Genomic DNA, 25,880 nt, shown 5'->3' with positions numbered 1-25,880 from the left:
AGACAACTAGCGTTTTTAATTTGGCTTACATAAATAATTGGTTGTTAAATGCGCATGTATGTGCGTGTTTTTTTTTTCTGTAGTTTATAAATGACGAAACTTAGCAAGAATAGCCGGTTTCTTTTACCATAGTTACTCGTTTGTGTGACGTTGGAACCATTAATGATGTCAAAGACTCAAGTTAAAAAGCATGTAGCAAGACATAAGGTTGTTGAATAATGATTTCATCAACGTCCTCAAACTTTTATAGTAGTAGTAATTAGCAAAACCGGAAAGTTTTAGGACGTGAACAAGGATTTTTAGTTGGGGATAACCTTAAAATAATGTATGAGCAAGGATTTATAAGTCCTTGGTTTGACATATGCTATTATCTTTTTTACCAATATGACGTTATGGATATGACGTCATATTGTTTCAATGAGCTACAAGTAGGCTAGCATATTGACGACCTGCTTGCTTGGGAACCCAGATGTACGGACGGATGGTATAGAGATTCTATGTTTATTGATCAATGTTAGAGTACTAAGCAGTGATTTAGTAACATTAGGCCAAATTAAACAGACTTTATCCAACTACCTAACATAAAACTAGCGACAGATCTCGTTATGGTAGTGATTCAATGGCGGCCTTAAATACGACTCAGCTTTAACCAATCCGGCTCCATGTCGTGCCTGTCAAGCTAACAATGCGTTGTCGAGCTAGACACCCCAGGGAATATCTAGTAAGTGAAAATCCCTTCAGCAAGCTACATACATGTATACACTCGCTAACTAGGTCGCTGATGACGTACATGCAAATGAGCCAGGGGTCAACTGGGTCAATCACATTGATCGTATAACGCATGAACTCGTAAACGTTGGTTTTGTATACAGGGTGGGTAAGGGGTAACTTTTGTGGAGGGAGGGGGACGAGGATAATAAGGTTTTAATGACTTGAGTTGTTAAAGACCGACTTTTATTTCCGTTTACCATTGTCATCTATGACGTACACTGTAGCAGACACAATCGCAGCGATAGTTCTATTGTACTAATGGATAAAAGATTTTCTGCCGTTGTAAAGTGTAAATCTGCCTGACCTGGACACGTGTGATATACGTATATAAGTGCAGCGATAATTAGGTTAAGTGCCAATCAATGTAAATTAACCACGTTACGGTCCAAAGCTGATAAAACAGGAATTAGACATCCGAGGACAAAGCTTTCACTTATTGGTCAAACATAACTACTGCTGTCCGAGACCTAACACAGATCAATCTATTAGACATCCACCTTCAATAACTCAATTAACGGAACAAGCGAAAGGTGTTATAACCTGATCGATTGACCCCGGATATTATTATCAAGGGCCCACATAAACAAAGTCCTTCCGCAATACAGTAACTGTCAAGTTTCTGTAAATGATGTAACTTTAGCGAGCTAAAATTTTAGCGAACAGACTGCCAACAGTGTCACAAATATTGACGCTTCAGTTTTGCGGAGAACGCTACAGTAATCTGTACTTGGACTACTTTATTCCACGTCAATATTACCACCGCGTGATAATGACGTCACGACAGAATACAAGGACGTTGATTTGATACAGATGGCATTAGACACCAGTCTTCTCCCGTAGTCACCGTGTCTACACTAAGACAGTCTTTCCGAACAGCCACTGTGGTTAACGAAAAAAAACCCCAGTATTTTATTCATTTATTGATACATGTACAAACATTACATTAACACATTTCGGAATCGGAAAACAAGCTTAGAGCTTAAATAACTTTCTGGTTTGTCCAGGTTTAGGAACGATCACTTTTTCGTCTTAAACCAGGTTCGACTGTGTTTGACCAAAGATCAGTATTTTGCTCTCTTCCTCCAAATATAGTTTTTCTGTGGTTGACCACATATCAGTATATCCTCCCTCTTCCTCCAAATCTAGTTTTTCTGTGGTTGTCCACAAATCTGTATTTCTTCCCTCTTCCTCCAAATCAAGTTTTTCTGTGTTTGACCACAAATCAGTATATCCTCCCTCTTCCTCCAAATCCGGTTTTCTGTGGTTGACCACAAATCAGTATTTCCTCTCTCTTCCTCAAAATCTAGTTTTTCTGTGGTTGACCACAAATCAGTATATCTTCCCTCTTCCTCCAAATCTAGTTTTTCTGTGGTTGACCACAAATCAGTATTTCCTCCCTCTTCCTCCAAATCTAATTTTTCTGTGGTTGACCACAAATCAGTATATCCTCCCTCTTCCTCCAAATGTAGTTTTTCTGTGGTTGACCACAAATCAGTATATCCTCCCTCTTCCTCCAAATCTAGTTTTTCTGTGGTTGACCACAAATCAGTATATCTTCCCTCTTCCTCCAAATCTAGTTTTTCTGTGGTTGACCACAAATCAGTATATCCTCCCTCTTCCTCCAAATCTGGTTATTCTGTGGTTGACCACAAATCAGTATATCTTCCCTCTTCCTCCAAATCTTGTTCTTCTGTGGTTGACCACAAATCAGTATTTCCTCCCTCTTCCTCCAAATATAGTTTTTCTGTGGTTGACCACAAATCAGTATATCTTCCCTCTTCCTCCAAATCTAGTTTTTCTGTGGTTGACCACAAATCAGTATTTCCTCTCTCTTCCTCCAAATCTAGTTTTTCTGTGGTTGACCACAATTCAGTATATCCTCCCTCTTCCTCCAAATCTAATTTTTCTGTGGTTGACCACAAATCAGTATATCCTCCCTCTTCCTCCAAATGTAGTTTTTCTGTGGTTGACCACAAATCCTCCCTCTTCCTCCAAATGTAGTTTTTCTGTGGTTGACCACAAATCAGTATATCCCCCCTCTTCCTCCAAATCTAGTTTTTCTGTGGTTGACAACAAATCAGTATATCCTCCCTCTTCCTCCAAATGTAGTTTTTCTGTGGTTGACCACAAATCAGTATATCTTCCCTCTTCCTCCAAATCTAGATTTTCTGTGGTTGACCACAAATCAGTATATCTTCCCTCTTCCTCCAAATCTAGTTTTTCTGTGGTTGACCACAAATCAGTATATCCTTCCTCTTCCTCCAAATCTAGTTTTTCTGTTGTTGACCACAAATCAGTATATCCTCTCTCTTCCTCCAAATCTAGTTTTTCTGTGGTTGACCACAAATCAGTATATCTTCCCTCTACCTCCAAATCTAGTTTTTCTGTGGTTGACCACAAATCAGTATATCTTCCCTCTTCCACCAAATCTAGTTTTTCTGTGGTTGACCACAAATCAGTATATCTTCCCTCTTCTTCCAAATCTAGTTTTTCTGTGGTTGACCACAAATCAGTATATCTTCCCTCTACCTCCAAATCTAGTTTTTCTGTGGTTGACCACAAATCAGTATATCTTCCCTCTACCTCCAAATCTAGTTTTTCTGTGGTTGACCACAAATCAGTATATCTTCCCTCTTCCTCCAAATCTAGTTTTTCTGTGGTTGACCACAAATCAGTATATCCTCCCTCTTCCTCCAAATCTAGTTTTTCTGTGGTTGACCACAAATCAGTATATCTTCCCTCTTCCCCCAAATCTGGTTTTTCTGTGGTTGACCACAAATCAGTAGTTCCTCCCTCTTCATCCAAATCTAGTTTTTCTGTGGTTGACCACAAATCAGTATTTCCTTCTTCTTCATCCAAATCTAGTTTTTCTGTGGTTGACCACAAATCAGTATATCTTCCCTCTTCCACCAAATCTAGTTTTTCTGTGGTTGACCACAAATCAGTATATCTTCCCTCTTCTTCCAAATCTAGTTTTTCTGTGGTTGACCACAAATCAGTATATCTTCCCTCTACCTCCAAATCTAGTTTTTCTGTGGTTGACCACAAATCAGTATATCTTCCCTCTTCCTCCAAATCTAGATTTTCTGTGGTTGACCACAAATCAGTATATCTTCCCTCTTCCTCCAAATCTAGTTTTTCTGTGGTTGACCACAAATCAGTATATCCTTCCTCTTCCTCCAAATCTAGTTTTTCTGTGGTTGACCACAAATCAGTATATCCTCTCTCTTCCTCCAAATCTAGTTTTTCTGTGGTTGACCACAAATCAGTATTGTTATGTATGACACTAAATACATGTAGTTATGAGATAAGGGAGATAACTCCTATAGCTTTTTTTATCAATACATCCTATAAAGGTCATATCATTAATCTAGGTTATAGAACTTTCTAGAATTTAATCATGTATAAACAAATATGTTTGTAAACATGTTGATTTTAAGTAGAGATCTAGAATGATCTATTTCCAGAAAGTTATGTGTGTTTACTTGTGTACTGTTTTTAGTTAGATATTTCTAGAAGTAGAAGGTTCTCCAATATTCTTGAATTAGGGTTTAGCTATATATACTCCAACTGTCCAAAGCTAATCAGAACTGTAATGAGACCTGTAATAAGACATATCAAGAATTGTACAGCGCCATATAAGATTCTATTGGGAGAGCTATTGTGACTTTATCTGTGGATTATTACAACACTTTGTGTGGATTTATTCATATTGCCTGGAACTTTACAAATCATCGGTGGACATTCAATTTCCTTGTGGATTTGTGATTATTGTTAATTTGAAACCTGGAAGGATCAAGGATTATACCAGGACATTCGCATACAGATAAGTAACACTTTAAATCATCGTACTAGTCTTGTACCACCACCAATTACTTTAGATATTGTAAACCATCTCTGTATAATATTGTATATATAATTAAATTGTGTTTTGAATTTAGCTGCTGGTTTCTCCTTTCTGTTATTCGTTCATGTAACAGAATTGGGGGCTCTTGTCCGAGATCGATATTTTATTTGTGAATTCTAACTTTGAAAAATTAATTAAGAAATTTTCAAAATTTGTGTACAAACTTTGAGTTTACATTTGAAACCAACAGCTAGATAAATATGACTACTATGCAGGTAGAACAGTTTGTTAAAGCGCCATCCCTGGATGTTCTTTTGCAAGTTAGTAAGAAGGATTTACTGTTATTGGGTAAACATTTAGGCCTTACTATCAAAACTAATTTGAGGAAAGCTGAAATTAGGAATGTAATTATAAGATATTTTGTTGACAATGACAAATTTGACTCTAGTGCATTAGATAGTATAGAGAGAAACAGTCAGCTCAGAAATTCAAATTAGACAAATGGAACTTGAACATGAAATGAAACTAAGACAAATGGAAATAGAAAAAGAGTTAAGAGAAAAAGAAATTGAAAGAGAATTAAAAGAAAAAGAGATTGAGAGAGATCAGATGTTAGAGCTAGAGAAGCAGAAAATTCAAGCTGAAACAGAACTTAGAATGAAAGAATTAGAGCTAGCTTCTCAAGACAGTTCAAGTAATCTAACTTTTAGGGGTTTACAAGGAAACAGAGGTTTTGATGTCAGTAGAAACATTAGGTTAGTTCCTCCTTTTCAAGAGAAAGAAGTTGACAAGTATTTTCTGCATTTTGAGAAAATAGCTGATAGTATGAAATGGCCTGAAGATAAGCTTACAATGCTTCTTCAAAGTGTCTTGATTGGTAAAGCTAGAGACATTTATTCTTCTTTATCTGTAGATGAGATTTCAAATTACCAAGTAGTCAAGAAAGCTATTTTGAAAGCTTATGAATTAGTTCCTGAGGCTTACCGTCAGAAATTTCGAAACTCGAGAAAGAGAGATGAACAAACTCATGCAGAATTTGCCAGAGAAAAAGAACAATTATTTAATAGGTGGTGTGATTCTAAAGAAACTGATGAGGATTTCGGTAAATTGAGGCAATTATTGTTGATAGAGGAGTTTAAACGTTGTGTCCACACAAACATAAAAACTCATTTAGATGAGAGAAAAGTTGAAACACTTAGTGAAGCAGCTACAATGGCTGATGATTACGCTCTCACCCACAAAGGCTCATTTGTTAAAAACAGTTCTCAAGACAAAAACAGTACCACAGGTACTAGTAAATTTGGTCAGCCTAGGAACCCAACCTTTAGTGGCCCTTCTAACGACAAACCTAAATTAGGTGATAAGACTAAGTCTGATTCTAAAACAGATCATAGGGCAGGTGTGGGGTCTCCTTCTGGTCCTGTTTGTAATTACTGCAAGAAAGTAGGGCATACTATGTCTGAATGTTATTCTCTCCAGCGTAAGGAGCAAAGGCGTAAACAGTCAGTTCCTTCTGTGTTAGCTATGTCAAAGCCTAGTCAGAAACTTAGTGATATTGTGGAAGATTCTAAAGTGTCTGTTGAGATTAAGAGCTCAGAGTCTGATAGCGTCTTGGAGAAGTACTCTCCCTTCATTTCTGAAGGTTTTGTTTCACTTACTAGTGATATTACCAACTTGAAACCTGTGAAGATTTTGCGAGATACTGGGGCTTCTCATTCTTTGATATTAGATGGCGTAGTGCCTTTGTCTGAGGAGACCTCATGTGGTAGTAGTGTGTTTTGCTTCAAGGTGTAGAGTTAGGTTTTGTTAATGTGCCTCTCCATTCTGTTTATTTAAAGTCAGACTTGGTTACTGGGCCTGTCACCATTGGTGTTAGACCGGAACTTCCCATAGAGGGCGTGTCGCTCATTTTAGGCAATGACTTGGCTGGAGAGAAAGTTAGGGTAGATCCCTTAGTGTCCAGTATTCCAGATAAAACAGATGATGCTGAGTCTATTCAACAGGAATTTCCTGGTATTTTCCCTTCTTGTGCTGTAACTCGTTCAATGAGTAAGAAGGTTTCTGATGTTGCAGTAGTTGAGGATCATTATAGTCCAGGGTTAGGTGACACTTTCTTGGCTCATGATATAGAGGATGTCGGGAGCAAGTGTGATCTTTTGAGCAATCCTGTAGACTTTGATAGTGATAGAGTTGTTCCTAACAAGGGTACTTCTTTGTCTGACATGATGAGCAAATCATCTTTGTCTAGAGAGGAGCTTATAGTAGAACAGGAAAAAGATCCTGAAATCTCCTTACTGTGTGATCGGGCTTTGAGTGAGGAAGAGAGGCGGAGAAAGTCCCGGTTTGTTACTTCCGTAGGTCAGGTGTGTTGATGCGCAAGTGGCGCCCCCCTGATGTGTCTCCCGAGGAAGACTGGAAGGTTGTCAATCAAATAGTTGTCCCACCGAGGTATAGGCAAGATATTCTGAGTTTGTCTCATGATGTACCTATGGCAGGGCATCTAGGTGTGACCAAGACTTATAACAGGATCTTAGATCACTTCTTTTGGCCCAAGTTGAAACGGGATGTGGCTGATTTTTGTAGGTCTTGTCATACTTGTCAGGTGGTAGGGAAACCTAATCAGAAAATCCCTGTTGCACCTTTGCACCCCATTCCAGCATTTGAGGAACCATTTAGTAGAGTCATTATAGACTGTGTAGGTCCTCTACCCAAAACTAAGTCTGGGAATGAGTATCTTTTAACTATTATGTGTGCTTCCACACGCTTTCCTGAAGCCATTCCACTCAGGAATATTAAAGCCCCTAACATAGTCAAGGCTTTGGTTAAATTCTTTACATTGGTTGGTCTTCCAAAAGCTGTCCAATCGGACCAAGGTTCGAATTTCATGTCTGGTATTTTTCAACAAGTCATGTACCAGCTCCAGATCAAGCAGTATAAGTCTAGTGCTTATCATCCAGAGTCTCAGGGTGCTTTAGAACGTTTTCATCAGACATTGAAGAATATGATGAGATCTTATTGTTTTGAAAACAAAAGAGATTGGGACGAAGGTATACACATGTTGTTGTTTGGCGTTAGAGAATCTGTACAAGAATCTCTTGGCTTCAGTCCCTTTGAACTTGTGTTTGGACATACTGTACGTGGTCCTTTGAAAATTTTGAAAGACAAAATTTTGGACGAAGATTCTAAAGTTAATCTCTTAGAGTATGTGTCTAACTTTAAGCAAAGGTTGACAAGGGCATGTGAACTGGCAAAAGAAAATTTGGCCGTTACTCAAACCAAAATGAAAACATGGTATGATGATAAAGATGCCCGTGCAAGAAGTTTTGATCCAGGTGACAAAATTTTGGCTCTATTACCAATACCGGGTCAGCCTTTGCAAGCTAGATATTTTGGACCTTATGTTGTTGAGAAAAAGGTCGATGATGTTAACTACATTGTACAAACTCCAGGGAGGCGCAAGAAAACTCAATTATGTCATGTTAATATGCTTAAGAAATATGTAGATAGAGAAGAGAGCAAGACCTCTCAACCTATTGCTACTTTGGCCTCTGTACCATCACAAAGTGAAAGTACAGCTGATATTTGTAAATTAGACTTAGATGGTGGTGTACAAGATGTAGGTTTAGACTGTGGTGTTAAGTTACGGAATTCAGATGTGCTCGCGAACTTGGACAAGAAACTATGTCATCTATCGGAAAAAGAACGCAATGAACTTAAAGATTTGATACTTGAGTATAAACATTTGTTTCCGGATACACCAGGCAAAACAGATGCTATCTATCACGACGTGGATGTAGGCGATGCGCCACCTGTCAAGCAACATCCTTACCGTGTCAATCCTTTGAAAGAAGAACACTTAAAGAAAGAAATTCAATACATGTTGGACAATGATATTATTGAACCAAGCAAAAGTGAATGGAGCTCTCCATGTGTTCTGGTGCCAAAGCCAGACAAGACATATCGGTTCTGTACTGACTTCAGAAAAGTAAACTCTGTCAGTAAAACAGACTCTTATCCAATTCCAAGGATTGACTCGTGTATTGACAAAGTTGGCAAAGCCAAGTACGTAAGCAAGTTTGACCTGTTGAAAGGATATTGGCAGGTGCCATTAACAGAAAGAGCTAAAGAAATGTCGGCATTTGTAACCTCGCAAGGTTTGTACCAGTACAAAGTTATGCCATTTGGTATGAAGAATGCCCCGGCAACATTTCAACGTCTTCTTAACAGCGTGATATCAGACCTGGAAGGCTGTGATGGATACATTGATGACGTCATCAACTACCACGACACGTGGGAAGACCATCTACGCGGGATTCGTGAATTCTTCGAAAGACTCACTACCATGAAATTGACTGTAAACTTATTGAAATGTGAATTTTGTCATGCAACTGTTGAATTTTTAGGCCATGTTGTAGGACAGGGGCAGGTTAAACCTGTTCAGGCCAAAGTAGAATCAATTATAGATTTTCCAGCTCCTGGAGGCAAGAGAGAGCTGATGAGGTTTCTTGGTATGGCTGGATACTACAGAAAATTTTGTCAAAATTTCTCTGTTATAGCAGCTCCACTTACTGCTTTGTTAAAGAAAAATGTCAAATTTGTCTGGTCAGACGAATGTAAGTCTGCCTTTGAGAAATTGAAAGCCATACTATCAAACTCACCAGTTCTGACTGCTCCAGATTTTAATAAACAGTTTAAACTGTTTGTTGACGCCAGCGATGTAGGTGTTGGTGCTGTTTTGATGCAAGAAGGTACTGAACAAATTGACCATCCAATTTGTTATTTCTCGAAAAAGTTTGACAAACACCAGAGAAATTATTCCACCATTGAGAAAGAATGTTTAGCGTTGATTTTGGCCTTGAACCAATTTGATGTGTATCTCTGCACTACAGTTGTGCCTGTGTTGGTCTTCACCGACCACAAACCTTTGACATTCATTGGGAAAATGAAAAACAAAAACCAAAGAATTCTCAGGTGGAGTTTGACTTTGCAAGAATACAATCTTGACATCAAACATATCAAAGGGAAAGACAATATTCTAGCTGATGCTTTATCAAGGATTTAAATATTACTTGATATGTCAAGAAAGTTTCCTTTTCAAGAAAACTTTCTTTTCTTTAAGGAGGGGTGTGTTTATGTATGACACTAAATACATGTAGTTATGAGATAAGGGAGATAACTCCTATAGCTTTTTTTATCAATACATCCTATAAAGGTCATATCATTAATCTAGGTTATAGAACTTTCTAGAATTTAATCATGTATAAACAAATATGTTTGTAAACATGTTGATTTTAAGTAGAGATCTAGAATGATCTATTTCCAGAAAGTTATGTGTGTTTACTTGTGTACTGTTTTTAGTTAGATATTTCTAGAAGTAGAAGGTTCTCCAATATTCTTGAATTAGGGTTTAGCTATATATACTCCAACTGTCCAAAGCTAATCAGAACTGTAATGAGACCTGTAATAAGACATATCAAGAATTGTACAGCGCCATATAAGATTCTATTGGGAGAGCTATTGTGACTTTATCTGTGGATTATTACAACACTTTGTGTGGATTTATTCATATTGCCTGGAACTTTACAAATCATCGGTGGACATTCAATTTCCTTGTGGATTTGTGATTATTGTTAATTTGAAACCTGGAAGGATCAAGGATTATACCAGGACATTCGCATACAGATAAGTAACACTTTAAATCATCGTACTAGTCTTGTACCACCACCAATTACTTTAGATATTGTAAACCATCTCTGTATAATATTGTATATATAATTTAAATTGTGTTTTGAATTTAGCTGCTGGTTTCTCCTTTCTGTTATTCGTTCATGTAACAGTATATCTTCCCTCTACCTCCAAATCTAGTTTTTCTGTGGTTGACCACAAATCAGTATATCTTCCCTCTTCCTCCAAATCTAATTTTTCTGTGGTTGACCACAAATCAGTATATCTTCCCTCTACCTCCAAATCTAGTTTTTTCTGTGGTTGACCACAAATCAGTATATCTTCCCTCTTCCACCAAAATCTAGTTTTTCTGTGGTTGACCACAAATCAGTATATCTTCCCTCTTCTTCCCAAATCTAGTTTTTCTGTGGTTGACCACAAATCAGTATATCTTCCCTCTTCCTCCAAATCTAGTTTTTCTGTGGTTGACCACAAATCAGTATATCTTCCCTCTACCTCCAAATCTAGTTTTTTCTGTGGTTGACCACAAATCAGTATATCTTCCCTCTTCCTCCAAATCTAGTTTTTCTGTGGTTGACCACAAATCAGTATATCCTCCCTCTTCCTCCAAATCTAGTTTTTCTGTGGTTGACCACAAATCAGTATATCTTCCCTCTTCCCCCAAATCTAGTTTTTCTGTGGTTGACCACAAATCAGTATATTCCTCCCTCTTCCTCCAAATCTAGTTTTTCTGTGGTTGACCACAAATCAGTATATCCTTCCCTCTTCCTCCAAATCTAGTTTTTCTGTGGTTGACCACAAATCAGTATATCCTCCCTCTTCCTCCAAATCTAGTTTTTTCTGTGGTTGACCACAAATCAGTATATCTTCCCTCTTCCTCCAAATCTAGTTTTTCTGTGGTTGACCACAAATCAGTATATCTTCCCTCTTCTCCAATCTAGTTTTTCTGTGGTTGACCACAAATCAGTATATCTTCTCTTCTTCCAAATCTAGTTTTTCTGTGGTTGACCACAAATCAGTATATATCCCTCTCTCCCTCCAAATCTAGTTTTTCTGTGGTTGACCACAAATCAGTATATCTTCCTCTTCCTCCAAATCTAGTTTTTCTGTGGTTGACCACAAATCAGTATATCTTCCCTCTTCCTCCAAATCTAGTTTTTCTGTGGTTGACCACAAATCAGTATATCTCCTCTCCCAAATCTAGTTTTCTGTGGTTGAACAAATCATATATCTTCCTCTTCCCAAATCTAGTTTTTCTGTGGTTGACCACAATCAGTATATCTTCCTCTCTCCAAATCTAGTTTTTCTGTGGTTGACCACAAATCAGTATATCTTCCCTCTTCCTCCAAATCTAGTTTTTCTGTGGTTGACCACAAATCAGTATATCTTCCCTCTTCCTCCAAATCTAGTTTTTCTGTGGTTGACCACAAATCAGTATATCTTCCCTCTTCCTCCAAATCTAGTTTTTCTGTGGTTGACCACAAATCAGTATATCTTCCCTCTTCCTCCAAATCTAGTTTTTCTGTGGTTGACCACAAATCAGTATATCTTCCCTCTTCCTCCAAATCTAGTTTTTCTGTGGTTGACCACAAATCAGTATTTCCTCCCTCTTCCTCCAAATCTAGTTTTTCTGTGGTTGACCACAAATCAGTATTTCCTTCCTCTTCCTCCAAATCTAGTTTTTCTGTGGTTGACCACAAATCAGTATATCTTCCCTCTTCCTCCAAATCTAGTTTTTCTGTGGTTGACCACAAATCAGTATATCTTCCCTCTTCCTCCAAATCTAGTTTTTCTGTGGTTGACCACAAATCAGTATATCTTCCCTCTTCCTCCAAATCTAGTTTTTCTGTGGTTGACCACAAATCAGTATATCCTCCCTCTTCCTCCAAATCTAGTTTTTCTGTGGTTGACCACAAATCAGTATATCTTCCCTCTTCCTCCAAATCTAGTTTTTCTGTGGTTGACCACAAATCAGTATATTCTTCCCTCTTCCTCCAAATCTAGTTTTTCTGTGGTTGACCACAAATCAGTATATCTTCCCTCTACCTCCAAATCTAGTTTTTCTGTGGTTGACCACAAATCAGTATATCTTCCCTCTTCCTCCAAATCTAGTTTTTCTGTGGTTGACCACAAATCAGTATATCTTCCCTCTTCCTCCAAATCTAGTTTTTCTGTGGTTGACCACAAATCAGTATATCTTCCCTCTTCCTCCAAATCTAGTTTTTCTGTGGTTGACCACAAATCAGTATATCTTCCCTCTTCCTCCAAATCTAGTTTTTCTGTGGTTGACCACAAATCAGTATATCTTCCCTCTTCCTCCAAATCTAGTTTTTCTGTGGTTGACCACAAATCAGTATATCCTCCCTCTTCCTCCAAATCTAGTTTTTCTGTGGTTGACCACAAATCAGTATATCTCCCTCTTCCTCCAAATCTAGTTTTTCTGTGGTTGACCACAAATCAGTATATCTTCCCTCTTCCTCCAAATCTAGTTTTTCTGTGGTTGACCACAAATCAGTATATCTTCCCTCTCTCCTCCAAATCTAGTTTTTCTGTGGTTGACCACAAATCAGTATATCTTCCCTCTTCCTCCAAATCTAGTTTTTCTGTGGTTGACCACAAATCAGTATATCTTCCCTCTTCCTCCAAATCTAGTTTTTCTGTGGTTGACCACAAATCAGTATATCTCCTCTTCTCCAATCTGTTTTCTGTGGTGACACAAATCAGTATTCTCCTCTTCCTCCAAATCTAGTTTTTCTGTGGTTGACCACAAATCAGTATATCTTCCCTCTTCCTCCAAATCTAGTTTTTCTGTGGTTGACCACAAATCAGTATATCTTCCCTCTTCCTCCAAATCTAGTTTTTCTGTGGTTGACCACAAATCAGTATTCTCCTCTTCCTCAAATCTAGTTTTTCTGTGGTGACACAAATCAGTATTCCCTCTTCCTCCAAATCTAGTTTTTCTGTGGTTGACCACAAATCAGTATATCTCCCTCTTCCTCCAAATCTAGTTTTTCTGTGGTTGACCACAAATCAGTATATCTTCTTCCCTCTTCCTCCAAATCTAGTTTTTCTGTGGTTGACCACAAATCAGTATATCTTCCCTCTTCCTCCAAATCTAGTTTTTCTGTGGTTGACCACAAATCAGTATATCTCCCTCTTCCTCCAAATCTAGTTTTTTCTGTGGTTGACCACAAATCAGTATATCTCCCTCTTCTCCAAATCTAGTTTTCTGTGTGACCACAAATCATATTCTCTCTTCCTCCAAATCTAGTTTTTCTGTGGTTGACCACAAATCAGTATATCTTCCCTCTTCTCCAAATCTAGTTTTTCTGTGTGACCACAAATCAGTATATCCTCCCTCTTCCTCCAAATCTAGTTTTTCTGTGGTTGACCACAAATCAGTATATCTTCCCTCTTCCTCCAAATCTAGTTTTTCTGTGGTTGACCACAAATCAGTATATCCTCCCTCTTCCTCCAAATCTAGTTTTTCTGTGGTTGACCACAAATCAGTATATCTTCCCTCTTCCTCCAAATCTAGTTTTTCTGTGGTTGACCACAAATCAGTATATCTTCCCTCTTCCTCCAAATCTGGTTTTTCTGTGGTTGACCACAAATCAGTATATCTTCCCTCTTCCTCCAAATCTAGTTTTTCTGTGGTTGACCACAAATCAGTATATCCTCCCTCTTCCTCCAAATCTAGTTTTTCTGTGGTTGACCACAAATCAGTATATCTTCCCTCTTCCTCCAAATCTAGTTTTTCTGTGGTTGACCACAAATCAGTATATCCTCCCTCTTCCTCCAAATCTAGTTTTTCTGTGGTTGACCACAAATCAGTATATCTTCCCTCTCTTCCAAATCTAGTTTTTCTGTGGTTGACCACAAATCAGTATATCTTCCCTCTTCCTCCAAATCTAGTTTTTCTGTGGTTGACCACAAATCAGTATATCTTCCCTCTTCCTCCAAATCTAGTTTTTCTGTGGTTGACCACAAATCAGTATATCTTCCCTCTTCCTCCAAATCTAGTTTTTCTGTGGTTGACCACAAATCAGTATATCTTCCCTCTTCCTCCAAATCTAGTTTTTCTGTGGTTGACCACAAATCAGTATATTTCTGTTTCCTTCCTCTTCCTCCAAATCTAGTTTTTCTGTGGTTGACCACAAATCAGTATATCTTCCCTCTTCCTCCAAATCTAGTTTTTCTGTGGTTGACCACAAATCAGTATATCTTCCCTCTTCCTCCAAATCTAGTTTTTCTGTGGTTGACCACAAATCAGTATATCTTCCCTCTTCCTCCAAATCTAGTTTTTCTGTGGTTGACCACAAATCAGTATATCTTCCCTCTTCCTCCAAATCTATTTTTCTGTGGTTGACCACAAATCAGTATATCTTCCCTCTTCCTCCAAATCTAGTTTTTCTGTGGTTGACCACAAATCAGTATATCTCCTCCCTCTTCCTCCAAATCTAGTTTTTCTGTGGTTGACCACAAATCAGTATATCTTCCCTCTTCCTCCAAATCTAGTTTTTCTGTGATTGACCACAAATCAGTATATCCTCTCTCTCCTCCAAATCTAGTTCTTCTCCAAAATCAGTATATCTTTCTTCCTCCAAATCTAGTTTTTCTGTGGTTGACCACAAATCAGTATATCTTCCCTCTTCCTCCAAATCTGGTTTTTCTGTGGTTGACCACAAATCAGTATATCTTCCCTCTTCCTCCAAATCTAGTTTTTCTGTGGTCGACCACAAATCAGTATATCCTCCCTCTTCCTCCAAATCTAGTTTTTCTGTGGTCGACCACAAATCAGTATTTTTTCCCCTCTTCCTCCAAATCTAGTTTTTCTGTGGTTGACCACAAATCAGTATATCTTCCCTCTTCCTCCAAATCTAGTTTCTATGTGGTTGACCACAAATCAGTATATCTTCCCTCCTTCTCCAAATCTTGTTCTTCTGCCTTGGAGAGATTTCTCTGTCCTACCCTCAAGATAAGAGAGTTAGGAAAAATCCTATTTTTCCTCTCTCCCCCTCCCCCTCCCCAATATAGTTCATCTTTCGTTGTTAAGAATAGAGAAGTATTTTCTTCCTTTTCCTTCAAACCTTCTTCCTCTACGGTGGTAGACGAGTTCATTTTTTCCCTCTTTCTCCAAATCAAAATAGGATCAAAACACAGAGGATGAAGATCATACTCTGGTGGTCAAGGTCATAGTTCGTGGTCAGGGCTACACACACACATCAAACTTAAGCTCATGAATTTTGTTAATTATTCTGAAGGTATAGAGTAACAAACATAATTCGTGTATTATTTGATATTTTATTAATAATATTTTTATCAATAGTTTGCATAATTACAAATAATTGACGTAAACTGTCCATAATAATATTAGACTTGTTCTGTTATCTTGGTACATACAAGGATACCTGTATGAGGACTCGGATACCATGTATGTTATAACACATGGTTATATATTATTAATATATATAAAATACTTAAAAATACTTTCGTATCAAATAACACATTCATTCAACAGCACAACTTCACATGCCAATCTAGTGAAATTCTATCACATTTTATAATCATATCCAAGACAAATCGCATCTATTGAATGTCTGAGGAAAGTTGTATGTAACTATATCAAAGATATACTGACAGTAAACTATACAGTTATAATGTATTTATAATTACTGTGATGTAATAATTTGTTTTTATCTTGCACAGACACTTACGCTGGCCACACATTGACAATACTTCAGCATATTAATGTTGCCTATCAGACAAACTATATACATGTACCATCACTATTATTATACCTCACTTTTATTTAGAATGTTCTGATTGGATTAAACTTGATCACATGACATTGAATAAGTTAGATGTTTCCCCGGAATTGGAAGGCGAGGGAAATAACCCCAGGGAAATAACCCCCGAGGGAAATAACCCCAGGGAAATAACCCCCGAGGGAAATAACCCCAGGGAAATAACCCCTTGGAAGCTCCGCACGTGACCGGAAGTTGACGTCATCTGTAACGTCAACAAACAATGGCAACGCTGTTGTTTATTTTTTTGTAGCCAAACGAATTTAACAACGTTGTTTTTGGGAAATATCTTCATGGATTCTTTTAACAGAGATTTTTTTTCTTTTGATTTTGTTCGGTATAATAAAATAATTATGTCCCTATGTGTCGGGATACATCTAGAATTGTCTCCCTGGAAAGAGTTATTTTCTCTGTTGCTTCGCCCTCGAGAAAATAACTCTTTCCAGGGAGACAATTCTAGATGTATCCCTCCACAGAGGGCCATAATTGTATATTATAAAATTGACAGCCAATTTATTTTCCTCGTTAAATCTTTGTTTCTTAATTAAAAGTTTAATAAACTAATGCAGTGAACATTACACTACCTGGTATGTAAATTTACTCACCTTTATTTACATTCTCGTTACCCATTTTCGCAGGTCATCAAAATCATGCTTACACCAAATTTTCTCAAACCTCAAACTCACAAACAAAGTCCAGAATGCAGTAAATAACACTTACACACCATCTTGACAGGGTAGCTTAGGTTAAGGGGAGGCAATTCCCATAAAATGACATTCAGCATCTCAGCAAAGATTTTATAGATCTCATTATATATTACTCCTGTGTTAATTACACATCTTCATATATTCAAATAATTGGAAAAATAATCTTTATAAGAAGTATTTGGAATGTTGCAAAACAAAGAATCAATCCTAAGGTTTCTAATTTTTATATGATTTTATGCAAGGTGTTGATACCATAAGTATGATATATATTTATATAAAAGTGGCTTCATAATGTAATCAGACAGGGTATTAACATTATTACTTACTGACTTCTAATTATAGGTCAAGCTGGTAAACTGAAGTATCTCAGCATCCCCTATGGTTGTAATATCAAACATCACCAAGGGTCAAAATACATTTAATCTTGTATGTCTTTTTGTTTGCTTAATTCATTTCGTCATAATAATAATAATAAAAAAAAATCCCCCAAAAAACAGAAGTGCATAACATTGCCACATGTCATACAAATAAATACATTCAGGGAATTATGTGATAAAGTTTGGAAACATGTATAATATATAAAAGTGGGATATGTTTATATACAATATATAATACAGCATTGATTCCATTCCAACAGTACAGACATAACATGCTCTAAAGACCTTAATATTGCTATAAGGGAAGAATGTGTATGCTTCTTACAAAGATTTAGTTTTCCACATAATTGATTTTGAACAGATATTATGAGTTCCAACAATTATGGTGATCTACTGGGGACCAATCTGGAAACAGCCTACAGATTTGGTCCTAACTTTGTAACATGTAATATCTATACAATTCTCTATTGACACAGAAAATACTTTCCTTCCGTTCAATAAAATGGATTAACCAAGTTAATACGAATACAATTATAAACAATATGTAAATCACAGATGATTAAAGGTCAAAGTGCACCAAATGTTGTATAACCAATCAGATCGAGGGGCGTGTTGATTGGTTGGTATTATATTGTTTAACCAGCTCTGTTATTAAGGAATAAAGTAAAGACGCCCAGCTGGACAGGGGACTAAAGTCAATACCAGATGGGAACATTACTCCAGAATTATTCATATAAACAGAAATAATTAATTTTTCTTTGTTTTCATACCAAATCTGGCTTTCTGATTGGCCAATATTTTTTTTGCATACCACTATGAAAAAAAAATCCGAGAATGGCGCGAAACCCCGACGTTAACGTGACGTCACAATAGAGACATTGACGTTGCGTATTGATTCGGAATTAAGAATCCCTTGAAAAACCACTATAATGTTACATTTAAACATACTTCATTTTATCAAATAGATTATAAAATTAATTATAAGTATTGATGTCACTATTTTTAATTTTATCGGGTTATGAAAAAAAATTGTTTGCAAACTTTTGTGAGAATCCGCTACGCGGATTCACACAGTTTGCAAACAATTTTTTTTTCATACCCCGATAAAATTAAAAAATAGTGACATCAATGCTTAAATAAACGTAATAAAAAATATGTCAATTTTTACAAATACCATGTACTTCATTACCATTAGGATTCACAATTTACCCGGTATAATCATAGTGTGTTAGGACTTCTAGTCAATGGCTCCCAATAGAAAAAAGGATGACATTTTAAACAATAGATGATGTTCAAACAGACATAACAAGAGTATTATCTAGTTTACTTTTCATTAACCATACAAAAAGACTATCAGTCACAGGGTTTCAGCAGTAGATAACAATAATAAAAGTAATTCCAGCCCCATCACCTACTACAAGGGACACAATTGACCCACATTGTTCCCATGCTTTCAGTCGTGAGACTTCGTGAGTGTTTTAATAATTTGAAATCTGTGACCTTAAATAGGAGTCAAAGTTACATATAAACTTTGTTGTATTTCATTCAAACACTCTTCCAGTCAACTACAATGGTCCACTGATATCAAAACTATGTTAAAGGAAAGTCAGAGAACACTTGCCTTTAAGTAGGTCATTAAACACAAGACCATTTAGCATACAGGATCTCCAAACTAACAAATTAACTTCTTACTTTATTCCAGTTACCAAAACATTGTGAACCCTGTTCACTAATTATTATACATATCAAAACACTAAATGTTTTTAAATTTTATGTCTGAAAAAGTTTAGAACGATCTTCTTCCATGAAGCACTTCACAAAAGCCCGCCATTAAACAAAGGAAGGTAGATACAGTTAAAATATTTTTTGACAAGATGGATGACACTTTGCTGTAAAGACGATATGAAACTTGTACAATTGTTCTACACAAGGCACTGATGGTGAGTTATTGTAACTCCACGTAATTTGAAGGAAATAGTCCTACCATTCCGCGACATTCCCCTCGCCACCAACCTTCGTCGATCTGTCGAACATAAACAAATAATTAATTATAACAGTTTATAAAACACTTACAGATTATAAGTTATGCTGGAGATATCAACAACTCGGATTCAAACATTTTATCTTTTATCACAGTGACTGTCTGAATCAACTGAATAACCATTGAACTAAATTGAACTACAATCCTAAGGGACCCACAGCTAGTAAAATAGCGTTCACTGACCTACACAGTTGAATATCAATCTATCTGAACTAATTACCCATCTAGATTCAAATTTCTTCAGCATCTTGACTGTTAGGATGTAATTGACATAAACTAAAATTCAATTCTCATAGAATGTATTCACACTAGAAGCAATTGATTTGATTAAATAATTTAGATTTGGGAAAAAAGATAAATTATTTCTTGTTTCTTAAGTTTTCATAGAATTATGAAAAATAAATAAAGAAAGCAGTTGTTTTTGTTTTGTGATGCATCTTAATGTAGTTTTCCGGTCTGACCTAAACCAAGAAAATATGAAGTATATGTAATGAAAGGCTTACACAGTCATGAAAGTGTCATCAGCATGTCTAAACCTATGGAAGAATTCTGATGAAATCAACCCCTGATTAGGGGTTACCACAGAAATACAAACATTACTGTATATATACCTTTTCAATATTTGTAATTATATCTTCAGGGTCAAAGGTCAATTCATCATCGTCGGTTGCTTGATAATCATAGAGTGCCACAGCAGTTAGACCTCCGCCTACCGTATTGGGTTGTACATCCGCGTACTCTTCATACTCCTCCTCTTGTACAGGTTCAGCTGGTGCTTGAGGTTCAGGCTCTGGTTCAGGTTCAGGTTCAGCCTGAGGTGTGTAAGCCACATCACCATACTCATCCTCTGGTTCAAAACTGTCCACACTCTGCTGAGGTACCGGTTGTTGTGCTGGCTCCGGTTCAGGCTCTGGTTCAGGTTCTGGTTCAGCTGCTTTTCTTTGTTCTGCTTCCCAACGTTCCCTTTCACGACGTTCCTGAGTATAAAATTAATATCCCTGTAAAGTGTCTATGGTACTCTATATGCTAAATAAGGTTTTAAACAGGAATGAACAAAACTCAACCAATTACAATGTTTGATACACAATTGAAAGCTAAGGACAAAATCAGCAGTGGTCTCCAAGAATGTGAACTGATTTTGTTTACATGTAGTTCCAACCAATATTTGTACTTTTCAGTAACCTATTGACTTAACCATCAGCTCAGATAGTGGAGACAAAACTCTAAAACATTTAAATCTTATTCACCTCTTCCTGCTGTTTTTGTTCTGCTCTTTCTTTCTCCTCAATCCTCTTTCGTCTTTCTTTCTCTTCTTCTGCTCTTCTTCTTGCTTCTTCTTCATTTGATTTGGCTAAGTTTTCAAATTTATTTTTCAAATTTTTGGCACCATCAGAACCTGCAAATATAATTACAATAGCGGTTTTGTTATTTTTTTATGGCTTCCTTTGTGCAATAATTATATGACAGGCTATAGTTAATATTTTGTTCTATTAAGCGCACCCTTATATGTTTCATTTTTATAAGCACCATGGTTTATTGGGCAAAATATGGTACATGCAGACATTTAGGAATATTTTCTAGTTTATGATACTGAACAGTAATAATAATACATGTTACTTACTACCAGCGGCCCTTGTCCTCTGGTACGATGATGAGGCTCCAGCCATGTCTTGAAACGATCCTGCTGACTGTAATATAAAAGGTAATAACATAATCATTTAAAAAAAGAATAAAAGGGAAACAGACTGGATCGACAAAGAAAATAATGCTCGCACATTACAATATTTGATACACACAATATTGAATTACAGCTACTGTATGTGTAAATTAGATGTTTCAAATACTTGCTCTGTGGACATATACAAGCAAGACTTGCTCATATTAGCCAGAAGGAAAACGTAAACAAACACATATGCGCTTACACTAGTTACCTGGATCACCACGTGCAGGACGTGTGGACGCCAGTCACATGATAAGATTTGGAATTCCGACAAAACCCGAAGGTACTGAACATGGTGATGATTGAAGTGTTTTATTCAAAACCAGGAATATATTATCCCTAGATTTCGGCTCTCTTATAGGCTGACATATCGTTTTAGGGAGCTAAATCATCAAGATACATGTCCATGTTCAAATATCAAATGTTAAAACGACATGTCGTTTCAGTGAAAATTACAAGAAATACAACTTTAATATACTTGCATAAATATCCTATATAATATTGTAGTTTGTATGTGTAAGTGAAAAGTCCTTTGACTTGTTTTTTAACATCTGCCATTTCATGAATAATGGCCATGTATATACACTAAACTAATTTCTGTGTGAAATAATGGTGTTTTTATATACCTGATCCTGGTTTTCTGTATCGACACCGAACTTTCCCCCAAATCCCTTCTTCATGTCCGTCTGCGACTCATGCAGCTCAGTCTTACCCATCTGTTCGTAACTGGCCGCTGAGGCATCCTGTCTGTCTCTCTGTACACCAAACTTACCCCCAAAACCTTTGGAATAATCTGGAATAACAAGTGAACACATATCATGAAACACAAATAGAAATATCTTAAACACCATTAGTGGTCATAGTCAATTGTAAAAGATTTTTTTAGCATTTAAATACAGCAACTATTCTATGTTAAACAATACGTTTTTTTGTGTGTAGTTGAAGTAATGGAAATGAATATAGGTGAAGAGGAAGTGTCAGTTGGTTTAAGTACATTCTAACAATACATTCGCAAAATCAATACAAAAATGGGATGCCAGCAGTTAACCTGTTACCAAGGTAGTTCACCCTTGTAATATTATTTATGTCGCTAATGTAATGTGACCTGCTGTGGCTTATATATGAAGCTGTGGAAAGACAATGACATCAGGAACTCAAGATGGACAAACAAAATTTGGCCAATTCAATTATGTCATCACATTTATAAACATTTAATAGCTTGACTGTAAAAATGTATTCAAAATGTAACCAAAGACATCTCAGTACCATTTTCGTGTTTTCAACTTTCCGATCCACACTCCTACCAGACCCTGAATATAGCTGACACTAGTATACAATGGGACTTATTCACATACCACGTGGTACCCGATAACGTTTGTGTGGAACTAGTATCTCCAGTGGTGATGGAACAGAACTATTTGTAACCTGCTGAAATGACCTTTGTGCAGGATATCATATTTTAGCGTCATTCCATCACCAACAGAAGCAGTAGTCCTGCAAAAATCTTATCAGGAATCACGTGAAACATAAATTAATTCAATTCATCATTGTCTTGACTGCAAAGTTTACAATTTGTATATTTCATAGATAAACTATTCAATACCTTATTGATATTATTGTTTTAAAGGAACAATTCAGTCTAAGAGAACATTAAAATTTGCACATATATGGTTGTGACATGTGTGTAGATGTTCAAACTCGCTCGCTGTCCGCCATTACATATTGTGGTCGAACTTCTTGTATGCCAAACCCTGTCCCTTGCTCGTAGAGTAATGCAACTTTTGTCTAAAACTGCTCAGATCGCTCTGACAGTAGTGTTTTTAGGTCATCTGACCCGAAGGGTCAGGATGACCTATAGTCGTCATGTTTCGTCCGTCGCCGTCCGCCGTGCGCCGTGCGCCGTGCGCCGTGCGTTAACTTTTCACATTTTGAACTTCTTCTCAAGTTCTACCAGTGCAATTTGGCTGAAACTTGCATGAAATGATCCTGCCATGGTCCCGACAAAGTGTTGTTATTTTTTGGGTCGATCCGAAATCCAAGATGGCCGCCACAGCCGCCATCTTGAAAACACATTTTGAACTTCTTCTCAAGTTCTACCGGTGCGATTTGGCTGAAACTTGCATGAAATGATCCTGACATGGTCCCGACAAAGTGTTGTTATTTTTTGGGTCGATCCGAAATCCAAGATGGCCGCCACAGCCGCCATCTTGAAAACACATTTTGAACTTCTTCTCAAGTTCTACCGGTGCGATTTGGCTGAAACTTGCATGAAATGATCCTGACATGGTCCTGACAAAGTGTTGTTACTTTTCGGGTCGATCCGAAATCCAAGATGGCCGCCACAGCCGCCATCTTGAAAACACATTTTGAACTTCTTCTCAAGTTCTACCGGTGTAATCGGGCTGAAACTTGCATGAAATGATCCTGACATGGTCCCGACAAAGTGTTGTTATTTTTCGGGTCAAACCGAAATCCAAGATGGCCGCCAAAGCCGCCATCTTGAAAGCACATTTTGAACTTCTTCTCAAGTTCTACCGGTGCGATTTGGCTGAAACTTGCATGAAATGATCCTGACATGGTCCCGACAAAGTGTTGTTATTTTTCGGGTCGATCCGAAATCCAAGATGGCCGCCACAGTCGCCATCTTGAAAATACATTTTGAACTTCTTCTCAAGTTCTACCGGTGTAATCGGGCTGAAACTTGCATGAAATGATCCTGACATGGTCCCGACAAAGTGTTGTTATTTTTCGGGTCTATCCGAAATCCAAGATGGCCGCCACAGCCGCCATCTTGAAAACACATTTTGAACTTCTTCTCAAGTTCTACCGGTGCAATTTGGCTGAAACTTGCATGAAATGATCCTGTCATGGTCCCGACAAAGTGTTGTTATTTTTTGGGTCGATCCGAAATTCAAGATGGCAGCCACAGCCGCCATCTTGAAAACACATTTTGAACTTCTTCTCAAGTTCTACCGGTGCGATTTGGCTGAAACTTGCATGAAATGATCCTGACATGGTTCCGACAAAGTGTTGTTATTTTTCGGGTCAATCCGAAATCCAAGATGGCCGCCAAAGCCGCCATCTTGAAAGCACATTTTGAACTTCTTCTCAAGTTCTACTGGTGCAATTTGGCTGAAACTTGCATGAAATGATCCTGACATGGTCCCGACAAAGTGTTGTTATTTTTCGGGTCGATCCGTAATCCAAGATGGCCGCCAAAGCCGTCATCTTGAAAACACATTTTGAACTTCTTCTCAAGTTCTACCAGTTTGATTTGGCTGAAACTTGCATGAAATGATCCTGACATGGTCCCGACAAAGTGTTTTTATTTTTCGGGTCAATCCGAAAACCAAGATGGCTGCCACAGCCGCTATCTTTAAAACACATTTTGAACTTCTTCTCAAGTTCTACCAGTGCGATTTGGCTGAAACTTGCATGAAATGATCCTGACATCGTCCCGACAAAGTGTTGTTACATCTCTGGTTGATCCCAAATCGAAGATGGCTACCATGGCACTATATCTAATTAACTTCCTACATGTTAAGGCCCTTTGGCCTCTTGTTTGAAAGAAAATTTGTTGAAAGAAATTGAAAATGATTCTGACATTGTCCTGACAAAGTGACACCATATGAAATTAAATTTACCATTGCCAAGGTAGTCAGATGACCGGTAAGGCCCTTATTAGGTGAATTGTCTTGCCTAAAAATCATTTTCTCATCTTCTCAGTGGTTATGTAGTTTATTTGTTAAACATGCTTGACCTTGGCTCGGGTATGGGTACAGCGTCCATATTGTACCTGCTTAAGCGTATTGATCAACGATTTGATATTTCAAAGATATTAATTGAAATACTAAACAATGACGGGGAAATTATCAATATTTTATGTTATATGTTTCATAAGAAATATAGAACAATACATTTATGCCATATTTTGCTTCTTGGTTATGTAAAATAATTAGCCTGAGTGAATTGTTCCTTTAAATGGATACATATTTTATGATACAATGTACTTGTTTTAAATGGATATGTATCTTACAGATATATTTGTTTCAGAGGAAAGTTTCATCTATGATACAATGTCATTTAAAGGCATACAAAATCATACAAATAAAATGTTGTTTCAAAAGGAAATAGATGATTCTGATACAACAATTTTTTGAAAGTAAAATATTCTATTGTCTTACCTTCAGTGAACAGAGTAAGGAAATATACATAATTACATAAAGTTTATATATACTATAGACTGGTAGTTGTTGAGGAGAACAACACATGCTACACAATGACGATGTTTATACTACACCATACCCTCATCTGTCCAAGCTTCATCTGGTGAATCATCCTCTGTTAATAACAGTCTTGATCATTTCAATGTTTGTAGTAATTAATCTGAGTTATCTAATGCTTACTTTGGAGATTCAAGCCATATATATCCAAAATTCTATAAGATAATTATCTTTAAAGTTGAGATTGTTCTTAATATGATTTAAACCAAACTAGCTGCAGATTTTCACAAACATTTTCACTTTTTACATGGTACTTTTTCCTGTTCTCTAAACCTGAAATCATGAATATAAAATCTTAGAATTAATATAAATAAATTTCAGAATTAACCTTTTTGTGATTCATGCTTTTCTAACTTCTCTTGATGTTCGTATCCCAGAGCTGATTTGTCCATGTTGTTTTTCTGTACACCAAATTTCCCCCCGAATCCCTTGGAATGATCTGTAATACAGAAAACACATGTTTTAGCCAGCAATGACTAGGCAAAGTGATATAAATATATGTCAAACATTCTTTCAATTTCTGACACACATGCAAACTTTTTGACAAGGTATTTTCTAAGGCATTCTACCTGATCAAAAATAACTTCAGTTACATATTCTCATATTAGTAGCTTCAAATTAACTTGTTTGTGACTGATGTCT

General features: G+C 37.0%; 3 protein-coding genes across 3 annotated transcripts; all 3 read right to left on the bottom strand.

Moving 5' to 3' along the window:
* Positions 1-1,913: 1,913 nt before the first annotated feature.
* Positions 1,914-11,530, bottom strand: LOC138313452 (coagulation factor V-like). The gene is made up of 4 exons (XM_069253900.1): positions 11,524-11,530; positions 10,799-10,915; positions 2,743-4,019; positions 1,914-2,390 (listed from the first exon to the last, which is right to left on the bottom strand). The coding sequence occupies exons 1-4, from the start codon at positions 11,528-11,530 to the stop codon at positions 1,914-1,916; spliced, it is 1,878 nt and encodes a 625-aa protein (XP_069110001.1).
* Positions 11,531-11,550: 20 nt separating this feature from the next.
* On the bottom strand, positions 11,551-16,740 carry LOC138313336 (trichohyalin-like). The gene is made up of 7 exons (XM_069253850.1): positions 16,716-16,740; positions 14,838-15,083; positions 14,397-14,609; positions 13,645-14,116; positions 13,021-13,215; positions 12,350-12,743; positions 11,551-12,303 (listed from the first exon to the last, which is right to left on the bottom strand). The coding sequence occupies exons 1-7, from the start codon at positions 16,738-16,740 to the stop codon at positions 11,551-11,553; spliced, it is 2,298 nt and encodes a 765-aa protein (XP_069109951.1).
* Positions 16,741-18,334: 1,594 nt separating this feature from the next.
* On the bottom strand, positions 18,335-25,675 carry LOC138307479 (src substrate cortactin-like). The gene is made up of 6 exons (XM_069248256.1): positions 25,567-25,675; positions 21,582-21,748; positions 20,857-20,923; positions 20,483-20,631; positions 19,847-20,212; positions 18,335-19,217 (listed from the first exon to the last, which is right to left on the bottom strand). Exons 1-6 carry the CDS (start codon positions 25,628-25,630, stop codon positions 19,140-19,142), a joined length of 891 nt encoding a protein of 296 aa, XP_069104357.1. The 5' UTR covers positions 25,631-25,675; the 3' UTR covers positions 18,335-19,139.
* Positions 25,676-25,880: the final 205 nt, after the last annotated feature.

The sequence above is a fragment of the Argopecten irradians genome, chromosome 1, assembly GCF_041381155.1.
Source record: "Argopecten irradians isolate NY chromosome 1, Ai_NY, whole genome shotgun sequence".
Classification (NCBI taxonomy): domain Eukaryota; kingdom Metazoa; phylum Mollusca; class Bivalvia; order Pectinida; family Pectinidae; genus Argopecten; species Argopecten irradians.
This window is presented reverse-complemented; position numbering and strand designations above follow the sequence as displayed.

Coding starts and splice junctions, on each gene's coding strand:
- LOC138313336 (XM_069253850.1), bottom strand. CDS start 16,740: ATGGGTAACGAGAATGTAAATAAAG. Junction 14,610..14,837: donor AGAGGATATACTGATTTGTG/GTCAATCACAGA, acceptor GGTCAACCACAG/AAAAACTAGATTTGGAGGAA. Junction 12,304..12,349: donor CAGAAAAACTAGATTTGGAG/GTAGAGGGAAGA, acceptor CAGAAAAACTAG/ATTTGGAGGAAGAGGGAAGA.
- LOC138307479 (XM_069248256.1), bottom strand. CDS start 25,630: ATGGACAAATCAGCTCTGGGATACGAACATCAAGAGAAGTTAGAAAAG. Junction 21,749..25,566: donor AAAGCATGAATCACAAAAAG/GTTAATTCTGAA, acceptor TTGTTATTCCAG/ATTATTCCAAAGGTTTTGGG. Junction 19,218..19,846: donor TAATTACAAATATTGAAAAG/GTATATATACAG, acceptor TATGTTCGACAG/ATCGACGAAGGTTGGTGGCG.
- LOC138313452 (XM_069253900.1), bottom strand. Junction 4,020..10,798: donor AGAAAAAACTAGATTTGGAG/GTAGAGGGAAGA, acceptor GGTCAACCACAG/AAAAACTAGATTTGGAGGAA. Junction 2,391..2,742: donor AGGAAGAGGGAGGATTTGTG/GTCAACCACAGA, acceptor CCAGATTTGGAG/GAAGAGGGAGGATATACTGA.